Genomic DNA, 11,704 nt, shown 5'->3' with positions numbered 1-11,704 from the left:
TTCCTTATACAAGGTAACCTGGTGTCTCAAGTCTAGGGAGTAGTTACACAATTGATACATAAGAAGTATTGCATAGATACTTGAGTGAGGTACCAAATGCACTTCTCATGACGGGTCATGTTCAGTGAACTCGCTCTCCCATGGCAACCACCCACATGCTAGTTTCAAGTATCTATATACTTCAATCTATAAGAGCAGTTGTTTACTTTACAAGAAAGGAACATAACATATGCTGATCTTTAAGTATTATTGATGCCTCGTCTCAATAATACAATGATCAAGAACTTTTAGGAACAATACTTTGCTGCATAAGGATTTCATAATTGTATCTCAATACAATTCCTTTGCAAGGCATATATAGTTCCATGGGCTTTATCTATATAAATTCAAAAAGTAATTAAATCATAAACTTATGGATAAAGAACTACCTCAATGTTATTATGAATAACAAAATGTCATACATGAATATCTCAAAATTACAATTCCCAATCAACCACAAATTGGCTTGTAGGGCTCATACTAAAATTACCAATTATGCTTTTTCTGATGAAATTCTAACAAAAAAATCCATCAAAATTTTTGTCGATATTGTCACATACTGACAAAATTTCTACTATTACCTACGAAATTTTCTGTCAGTAATGACCTCTTTTTTTTTTTTTTAGTGCTTGTTTAATACAATACATAAGCTTATTGGGAGAAACTCACTCTAATGCTCAAGATTAGGATTCTTAGGTAACAAAACAAAAGTTGTAGAAGTTACCCCTTTCGGTGAATTCCCTCCATGAAAACAATATGTAATAGCTTATAATAAATCACCAAAAATTATTTCCCAACAATGCTGATAAAATAATAAAGAAAATCCATCTTACCTTGTAACACTATTTTTATCAATATTAAAAACTGCATCTCTAACTTCCTGTAAGGTTGGGTCTACAAATAAATAGATTGAGGCACTTTTTTGTGAGCAGTTGCTGAGGAACTTAATTTGCAAAGGATATATATATATTCTTCAATAGATCTTGTTCGTCTATTCTCATGGCATGTACTTTTTTCATCCTAAAAGGATCAACTATCCACGTGCATGATGCATATGTATCCCTATAAACAAAGATTTCCAAATAGATTTTAAGTGGATAACATAATCTTGCCATTAATACCATAATCAATTGGCGGTATAAACTAGTTTCTCATTTTTAGCCTGAATTTTAACCTTAAGCCCTCTTCGTTTTCACCCCTCAAACTAAACAATGTTTGAGCATCACTCTTACAAAAAAAAATTGTTTGAGCATCAAAGCTGGAGGCCATAGAAAGACAATTCATTCTTGAAGCCAAAAGCCCAATGCAAGGACATATTCTTGCTGAATCATGAATAAACTTTTTAGTATCTGATTCAGTTCTTTCACACCATCACAGCAAAGCGTGGTTGGTATGGGTAGGAGCTCCTAAATAGATACTAAGCACGGTATGGAGTGTTAAATTACATCCCCGTAATCCTACCTGTGGTACCACGAGACATGGTTGTTCCAAAAGAAACAAAAATGAAAAAAAACCTGAAATGCAACAAGGTGAGCCATTAATGCTTACAGTACACAAAGAAGCATTGATGAGGCTCGCCTTGGTTAGAATTAGAGGGTTATATTTAGACACTTCATACCGTGTTTGGGATTTATTCAGTTGCTCCAGTGATATCATTTATATAATGCCTTGGGCTAAGCCATAAAACTTGTAGACTTTATTATCAGTTATGTTTCGTAAATTATTGTTATTATGTATAGCTAAAAATAGTAGGAATCCAACCTGCATAAACTTTGTAAATTAAGTGCATATTGGCAAAACAATAGTATGTTGGACATTTTCAACAATAATAATGAAAAAATGAAATGAAGAAAGTTCTTTGAATAATTATGATTGCTTAAGAGTTGTGTTTTTTCAAATAATTATGTTGGAAAACAAACAATTATATTTGTTAGAAAATAAACAATTGTGACTATTGGAAATAGACAATTGTGTTATGTCTATTGGAATCGTCACTTAGGCCTATAAATAGACTTTCTTATGGGACAAAAGAAGACACAGAATAGAGAAAACAACAATCTCTCTTTCGTTTCTCAATATTCTTCAATTTTTTTTAAGATTATTTTATTATAGAGAAATTTTATATAAGTTACGTAATCTTGTCATACACTGGTGAATGTTCGATAAATTGATTTTATTAGTACAAAACACAAACAATTAATAGACTTCATTGTGTATTTGAAGTTTATACGTCAGTAACTATTTTACACATTATAAGTGGGGACGAATAAAATCTTAAAGAAAATGGCATAGATACATGCCTTGAAGCCATTTCCTAACATTTCCTTATTTTCCAATTATGTGCTCTAATGAAAATATGAAAGGAAGAAAGTTATTTGAAAAATTATGATTGTTCAAAAGTTATGTTTGTTCACATAATTATGTTGAAAAACAAACAATTATGTTTGTTGGAAAATAAACAATTATAATTGTTGGAAATAAACAGTTGTGTTGCATTTATTGAAATAGTCATTTAGGCTTATAAATAGATTTTCTTCTGGGACAAAAGAAGACACAGAATAAAAAACGCAACAATCTCTCATTACTTTCTCAATATTCTCCATATTTGTTTTATATCATTTTGTTGTAGAGAAATCTTATAAATTTAGGTAATCTTGTCATACACCAGTGGATGCTCAATGGATTGATTTCATCAATGCAAAACACAATCAATCACTAGGCTTCATTATATTTTCGAGGTTTATATATCAATAACTATTTTGTACATTATAAGTAAGGGCGAATAAAACCTTAAAGGAAGTGGCATAGATACACGCCTTGAAGCCATTTCTTAATATTTCCTTACTTTTCAATCATGTATTCTAACAATCTTAAGGTTTTATTTCGTTTCAACAATAATTGTTGTAAGTGAACACTAAGGGAATTGGCTTTTGATTTTTATGAAATTGGACCGAGTTGATGTTGACAAAGAAAATAGCAAAATGATTCCTCATCGAATTACAAGATAAGTTTTCTTTCCTTACTTGATATGCTTAATATTGTATGTGATATGCATGAAAAACGTATGTTAGTTGGAAAGAAAGATATTGTTATATTCATATACAATCTTGATAAAGATAAGGTTATTGTTATGTTTTCTATAATTGACAAACTTCCCCCCTCATGGAGAAATATTAAAAAATTTCTAAAGTATAAGAAAGAGTATATGCCTCTTGAGGATCTTGGTAATCATGTTTGAATAAAAAAAGATTGTTGCAACCAAGATGAAGTCACAAACAAGATCAGAAAGATAAAGGTTCTAAAGAAAAGCATCTTGTGTTGGAAAAGGTCCATGTGATAGAAGACAAACCATCAAGGTCCATGTGATATGTGGGCATATGGCATTCCTATTATACATTAAATTATAATGATGCCAATATGTAAATACCATCAAGGTCTATGTGATGGAAGACACAAGGTGTGGGCATGTAATGCTCATATTATACATGAAGGTATAATGGTGTTAATATGTAAATCTAACATCTTGATAAATGGTGCATTCATATTTTATCATCAAAGGTATAAAGGTGCAAAATAGATATTCTATATCTTTGACATGGCATTCCTATTGTGTAATAAAAGCACAATGATTCTTATGTGAACATATACCTTGATGCGTTATTTGAAATTTCAATTGTACATTAAGGTAAAATATTGTCAATTGAGAAAGAAAGGAATGTGTGTAAGCTTGTAAAGTCCTTGTATAGATTAAAACAAATGCCTAAATGATAGCATCAAAAATTTTGATGAGATTGTGCTAGCTAATGGCTACAAGATAAATCAATCAAATAAATGTATGTATAATAAGTTCCATAATGGTAAAAGTGTCATAATTTGCTTATATGTGAATGATATGCTAATATTTGGTACCAATTTGGAACAAATGGAAGACATAAAAAGGTTTTTGTCAAAGAAGTTTGACATGAAATATATGGGTGTGATAGATATTTTTTTTATTATAAAAATAATGAGAGACAATGATGGCATAACATTGTCTCAATCTCATTACTTTCAAAATATTGTAATGAAGTATGGTAAGTCAGATTGTATACCCAACAAAGACAAGCCAATAGCACAAGTAGAATATGTAAAAGTAATTGGATGTCTAATGTATGCAATGACGTGTACAAAGCCAGATATAGCATTTGTTGTTAAGAAATTAAGTCAGTACACAAGTAATCCAAGTAACTTGCATTGACAAGCAATAAAAAGAGTATTTAGGTACTTAAAGAAGACTCAATAATGGTCTTTGTTATAATGGACATCCATCAATGCTAGAAGGATATTCAGATGTTAATTGGATTACAAGTTTGGAAGATCATGTTCTTACTAGCAAATGGATTTTCATCTTGATAGGCGTGCCATGTCTTAGGGGTCTAAAAAACAAACATGTATAACAGATTTCACCATAGTAGTCAAATTCATTGCATTGGTTGCTATTACCAAAGAAGTCGAATGGCTAAGAAATTTACTCTGCAGTATACCTTTATGGCCTAAACCAATTTTTTAGTTTCTTTTTGCTGTGATAGTGAAGCAACTCTATTAAGAACGTATAATCAAGTGTACAATAGAAAGTCTAGACATATTGAATTGAGATATAATTATGTTCGACAACTAATTTCAAATAGAGTGATCACTATAACTTTTATGAGGTTTAGTGAAAACTTGGTAGATCCTTTAACGAAAAGTCTTGCTAGAAATCTTATAAATAAGACCTCAAAAGGGATGAAGCTTAAGCTCAAAAATTAAAATTCACCCATGGTGGAAACTTGACTCAGCACTTGGTACAACGTCAAGTCTTAAGTTCAGTGAGACAAAGTACATCATATATGTATGTGGCTGCTAGCACTATAATATGATATATAATATTTCATCTCAAGTAAAGTGCTAAGGTACCCGTAATGGTGAAAAAAGGATGAGTTATAAACTCTTAATAAACCCATAACATAAATTTGTTAAAATGCTTTAGTTACGAAGACATTCTTGATAGGATCTATTTATGTGAGTCTGAAGTGTGGTTGTTTTTACGAGCTCAAGAACTTGGCTCTAACCACACTCATGTAAAGAGGATACTGATACATGGCCATAAAAGCGTCACTGGATACTATACATTCATTAATGCTGAAATCATTTTGTGAGAACTGTTTGGTTAACCAAATGGAATTGCTGGTTCAAAGCATAGTCTACTATGGAATTTCAGTTAGCTTTAACATATTTCACTAAACGAAGGTTCAATCAGAATACACATTCATTTATGCAATCAATTTCCAAGATTATCGAAAATTTGGATTATTTTGAAAATAGTGGGGGATTATTCAACATTTTCAACAATAATAATGGAAAAATGAAAGGAAAAAAGTTCTTTAAACAATTATGATTGTTCAAGAGTTATGTTTGTTCAATTTGTTGAAAAATACACAATTGTGACTATTGGAAATGGGCAATTGTGTCTATTTGAAACAAACACAATTATCTGTTGGAATAGTAACTTAGATTTAAAAATAGACTTTCTGTTGGAACAATCACTTAGGCCTATAAATAGACTTTCTGTTGGGACAAAAAAGACACAAAATAGAGAAAACAACAATCTCTCCTTCCTTTCTCAATATTCTTCAGATTTTTTCTATATCATTTTGCTGTAAAGAAATCTTATAGAAATTAAATAATTTTGTCATACATCGGTGGATACTCTGTGGATTAATTTTATCAGTGCAAAACACAGTCAATCACTGTTCTTCATTATATCTTTGAAGTTTATACGTCAATAACTCTTTTACATATTATAAGTAGGAGCAAATAAAACCTTGAGGAAAGTGTCACTTCTTAACATTTTCTTATTTTTTAGTTATGTATTCTAACAGAGTGGCATCTCATGGTCACTTTTGCTAGAATTTAAGAGTTTAACCTTTCCTTCTTGTCAAAAAAAAAACAAAAGTTTATTCCATGTGTACTTTTCTTTTATATTGTCAATTGGCCACTGTATCTTTGATGTAAAAGATTCACTTTCACTTACACTAGTAATTAGGAACAAAACAAAATGTCTAGCTAAACAACTAAATTAGTTTGACAAGGTTAAAAATCTTGCTAAAAAGAAAAGATCACCCATAATGAAAGGTATGGATTATGAACACACCATACACACGAATGAGTAAGCAAATTACAATTGAATTTTTCAGGCTCGTTATAATTTCCTTTTAATTTTTATTAAGGAATTAATCAACTGGAATTTGATCACGTTTATAAGCTTACTTGATTTTTTTGTGCAGAATAAAGCAAGTCAATCATTTTACTTGAATGTGCAAAAAACATAGATAGTTAGGAACTAAATGCATAGCTGAGAAGAAAAATGCATTAAGGAACTAAATGCACATGCAAACAAGGAAAGAGGAAAAAATAAAAAAGAAAAGAAAAGAAAGGAGAACATTGAAACGACACGCTTTGGAAGTCCAGAGAGCGTGGGAAAGTAGCCGTTAGAAAGACACCTCATGCACCAAATTGTCACTAACCTGACCGTTAGAACACCTTCCCCAAAATTCAAAAAAAATTCGACCGTTGCGCTACTCCAACGTTTAACTCCAATCTTCCTCTGCTTTCCTTCATTTACCACTAAATCACATCTTCCGATATCTTAAACCGGAAACCAAAATCCAGAGACATTCCGATTCGATTTCTCTCTCATCAATCCCCCACCCCCCTAACCCTCCAAGAAGAAAATAAAAATTAAATCTCTCTGTTTTGAATCCGATGGATGAATCAAGTGGGACGATGATCGACGAGTTATACGAGTTTTCGGCGCCGCGTTTCTTCGACTTCCTAAGAGGGGAGTCGGAAGAAGATACGGGCAAAGCAGAGCTCTGGTTCGAAACCGCCTTAAGCTACGCCCCTTCTCGTATGTTCTTTCCCTTTTTGCCTTACTCTTTCTTTCTTTTTTCTTTATTTCTTAACTGCAAAATTAATAGAATTAAGTACTCTTCAAAGAATATATTCCTTGAATCATTTCTTTTCTCTGTAACTGAATCATTTTTGTCGGCGGTTCTTGATTTTCTTGGAATTTTAGGTTTTTTAGTGTATTTCATTATTGATAAGTAAATTGTGATTCCCGATTTTAACTATCTATTACTGAATCGTGTTCCAAAATTGTAGGGCTTGAGGACCTCGTAATTAGGGGAAAAGGGAAAAAAATTTTACCATATAATTCGAGTATGGTTATTTCCACTATTACTGAATCCCGTTCTCCCACATCTTTTCAAATGGTCGAATAGGTCACTGTTGAATGATGGTTTCATCGAGGAATGATTTGTGTTGGGTTGCTTAGATAAGATAGCCAAAGAAAGGAAAAGTGATATGAATTGAACTAATCATCATTTCTTCTCTCAAAATATTTACTTAAATGAATTAAGCACAACCTAATTAGGTTAATCTTCAAGGATTTGAAGTGCAAATTTAATCATGGAGTTTAATTCAGTTTCCATATATTATCTGCAACCAAGCAAAACTGTTGCATTTTCTATCAAGGAGAAAACTGGAGATTTCATTTCCTTTTGGTTTATTTCCATAATGCAGCTTTTATGGCTAGAATCAAGGCTGGTAATAGATCCTTTCAAGTGGAAAGTCTCTGCAATTTTAGTGAAGCGGATCAAATGCAGAAGGTGGAATTACTTTATCCTTACTAAATTCAATAGCTTATAAAGCAATTTCTCTCACTCAATTTGGTCATGGTGAATGTACTATTGCTGCAGGCTTCGGAATCATCAGAAGAAAAAGCTCCCAACAGTACCTCAGAAGAAAAAGCTCAATTCGAGCCCGTGCCTGATAAAGTGAAGGAAGATGACGTTAAACCCTCAGAGGCAAGGGTTGAAATCAGTCAAATTGTCACTCAGGTAATTAGCGAATTTTTTTTTTATTCATTATCTTACAGATTATTCTTCTGTTTTCTCATGGGCATAACTGTGCCGCAGATTGCTAATGATAATAAAGACAAGGAAAAATTAGGGACTGTATGTGGTCAAGAGAATGGAAGGTATCTTTGGATTTTGCATATTGTCAATACTGATGAAGTTCCATTTATTCTCGGATTCTCATAATTGTATTTTTCGTTCTTTTCTGTTGATTTTTCAGTGCCCTGGCCAAAAAAGTGCCTTCTACTGTAACTGGTGATAAAGAGAAGAGCAAATCTTCTGTGCAAGTAGAAGTTGAAGCTTACACCCCTAAACCATTGATGAATATTCAGAAAAAACTGGTGAGTGACCAGAAGAAGCACCAGACAGCTAAAAAGATCGCTAGCATGGTACGGAATCCATCTGCCTTGAAGCCAAAAAACCAGTTACAGGGCAGTACTGGAACTCCCAATTTGGCTCAAGAAAACCAAGCCGTTAAACGTCAGAAACTAGACGGAGGGAGATCTAGACAGGTATCTTATATGCTCTCGTCCTTTTGCATGTTAACTACAGTTGTTTTGTAATTTTTATCTGAAGTTTTGTCACTTTGTTGCTACCCTTCTATATCTCAGATCCTAAATGTAAAACCCCACAATTTTCCCCATAAGTCAAAACTTGGTATTACCAGTGGCAGTTCCAACTTGTGCTCTTCTACTGCTAAAACTTCTAACAAATTGGAAAGAAAGGTGTGTTTCTCTGTGCTAAGTTGCTTCATTGCATTTTTTCACTAACAATTGTGAGTTGGTGTTAAACAATCGGTTTATTTCCCTTGAAGGTTTATGTTCGAGAACCAGCAGCACCTTTTGTTTCAATGGCAGAAATGATGAAAAAATTTCAATCAAGTACCAGAGATTTGTCGCTTCCTCAAAGCTCTCTGTCACATGTAAATAAGATACCTGGCTCCAACATGGATTTGGTTTTTTAATTCTTTTCAGTTCCTTTTTCTTCTTTCACAAAATTCCCTATGATTAATCAGGATGATGCTATTTCTGCTCAGATGAAACCTATCAAATTGACAAGGCCCAAAGAACCTGAATTCGAAACAGCGCAAAGAGTGCGCTCGGTAAGAGTGAAGAGTACCGCGGAGCTTGAAGAAGAAATGATGGCTAAAGTTCCAAAGTTCAAAGCAAGACCATTGAACAGAAAGGTGCCTAATGCTTATCCCATCTATGATTTCCAGCTTTTATTTGGTTTTTCTGAATCGAACTGATCTTTCTTTGTTCTTTACAGTTAAAGATATTTATAATAAGTTGTAAACTAATTTGTTTTCCATTTCCTTCTCTCGTGCAGATTTTTGAAGCTCCAACACTACCTGCATTACCAAGAAGTACTCCAAAGCCTCCAGAATTTCAGGTAAATAGGTGGCAGCATGAGATGAAAACTTGAAGACAGTCTTTGCTAATCAGACTAAAAAAGTTTATTTGTTTCAGGAATTTCATTTTAAGACAATGGAAAGAGCCTATCAGGATGCGGAGACTTCTTCAGTAGCTTCAACAGAGGTTTCTCGTCAGGTTTGGAGAACTATATCTTACATTTGATTCACTTTCTTTTGGAGACCCTGAACACTTACCTTTCTCTCGCTTTTTTCCTCATTCCTTTTTGGTTCACTACTTTCTGTAACAGAATAATCAGTGGAAACCTCATCTCACAGAACCTAAAACACCTGTACTTCAAACATCGTTAAGGGCGCGGCCTCCAAAGGTCAAAAGTTCTATTGAACTTGAACAGGATGAACTTGAAAAAGCACCTAAATTTAAGGCAAGGCCATTGAATAAAAAGGTACTCTCTCGATCACATCAATTCTGCTCGGTATCTAGCAACCAAAACCTTCAGTAATACTAATTTTTGCTTGTGTAGATATTTGAAAGCAAAGGAGAATTGGGTATCTTCTGTAATGCAAAGAAACAAGTGACTATACCTCAAGAATTCCATTTTGCGACAAACGAGAGGATACCACCACCAGCAGTTACTGATTTATTTGAAAAGGTAGTTGTACAAACGCACCAGTTATTTATTCTACTGGTCCTAGCACATAAAATGCAAACATATAGCATGTATGATAGATACCTCTCTACTAGTACTCATTACATTTTTTTGTTATCCTTTACAGCTTTCTCTGAAGTCAGAACCTAGCCACGATCCAATTCCAAGAAACACCATTCTCAATCCATTCCATCTCCAAACAGAGGTATTCTTGTTTTTTTCATTCTCTTCAGGATGGTATAATACTAGAAAAAATGGAGAGTTGTGCTTTAACAAGTCCCAAATGGACGTACTTCAGGAAAGAGGAGCTGAGAAAGAAAGGAAGTTTGTAATGGAAATTATAGAGAAGCGATATGAAGAGGAAAGAGCCAGGGTTCCCAAGGCTAACCCATATCCTTACACGACTGACTACCCTGTGGTATGTTGGTTTCTTTCATGTCTCATTTCAATGCTTTAGTTACACATAATTATAGAGAATTGAGTTAATGGTGATAATTGTGCAGATTCCTCCAAAACCAGAACCTAAGCATTGTACAAAACCAGAACCCTTCCAACTGGAGAGTCTGGTGAGGCATGAGGAGGAGATGCAAAGGGAGATGGAAGAAAGACAGAAAAAGGAGAAAGAAGAAGCCCAAAAATTAATCTTCAAGGCCCAGCCAATTGTGAAAGAGTAAGAGTGATCCACAATTTGTGATTTGTATTTATAAAGTTAAAAGAAACCTTGTAAATTAATCCTTTCAATTTCTTGCAGGGACCCAATTCCTGTTCCAGAGAAAGTTCGCAAGCCTCTGACACAAGTGCAGGAATTCAATCTCCATGTTGATCATAGAGCGGTGGATAGAGCAGAATTCGATCAAAAAGTAATTCCCAGCTTAATTGGATCAATAAAATAAGCCTCTCTTGTATTGCCACATGATAATCATTCTCATTAAGGATTCCTTTTTTACAGATTAAAGAGAAAGAAATGATGTACAAGAGATACAGAGAGGAGAGTGAGGCTGCTAGGATGGTATGCATGCGCACACATAATCTTCTGTCCTACATTATATAGTGTCTGTCTTGAGAATTATAACAACATTATTCTATATATCGGCAGATCGAGGAAGAGAAGGCATTGAAGCAATTGAGAAGGACGATGGTTCCCCATGCTAGGCCCCTTCCCAAGTTTGACCATCCTTTCTGCCCACAAAAGTAAGACTAGTAGTATTGCAGCATTCTTGTTTGGCTGGCGAGTATCCTGAATTGATTATTTTAATGTGTGTATGTATGGATGATAACATTGGCCAGGTCTTCCAAGGAAACAACAAAACCGAAATTACCAAATCTACGTGTTCTCCAAAGAAAAGAAAGGAGGAAAATGATGATGACGGCTGCTGCAACTTCCAGTCCCGCCACGCTTATGAGATGAGGATTGTTTGGTTGATGGACAAGGCTGCGTGTGTGTGTGTTCAAGAACTTTTGAACCCCTGTGAAACCACCATTATTAAACTTTTGCAGGTTACACTTTTTGAACCCGTGTAAAATTTCCGTATTAAAAGCAAAAAGGTCAAAACAATCAATTCTTTGTATCATTTATTCCATTAGACTCCAGAAATGTAACGTGTTCTACTTGGAAGGAATGTTCTACAGACAAATTGCATGTTGCATATTCTTCAAACAAATTGCACCGCAACTTGTTTACTCATATTGAAAATAATTGTTGAAAG

At 33.8% G+C, this 11,704-nt stretch overlaps 1 protein-coding gene across 1 annotated transcript; it reads left to right on the top strand.

The window, feature by feature from the left end:
- The first annotated feature begins 6,659 nt into the window (after nt 1-6,659).
- On the top strand, nt 6,660-11,644 carry LOC18608742 (protein TPX2). Its single transcript, XM_018115988.2, has 19 exons — nt 6,660-6,967; nt 7,642-7,727; nt 7,818-7,958; nt 8,037-8,098; nt 8,197-8,488; nt 8,588-8,701; nt 8,791-8,898; nt 9,013-9,162; nt 9,306-9,368; nt 9,446-9,526; nt 9,639-9,794; nt 9,873-10,001; nt 10,126-10,203; nt 10,297-10,416; nt 10,502-10,668; nt 10,750-10,858; nt 10,948-11,007; nt 11,095-11,189; nt 11,286-11,644. The coding sequence occupies exons 1-19, from the start codon at nt 6,823-6,825 to the stop codon at nt 11,404-11,406; spliced, it is 2,277 nt and encodes a 758-aa protein (XP_017971477.2). The 5' UTR covers nt 6,660-6,822; the 3' UTR covers nt 11,407-11,644.
- The last annotated feature ends 60 nt before the right edge of the window (nt 11,645-11,704 follow it).

The sequence above is a fragment of the Theobroma cacao genome, chromosome 2, assembly GCF_053813885.1.
Source record: "Theobroma cacao isolate CCN51 chromosome 2, ASM5381388v1, whole genome shotgun sequence".
NCBI classification, from domain to species: Eukaryota; Viridiplantae; Streptophyta; class Magnoliopsida; order Malvales; family Malvaceae; genus Theobroma; species Theobroma cacao.
Note: the sequence above shows the minus strand (reverse complement) of the source record. Positions and strands in the feature narration are given on the sequence as shown.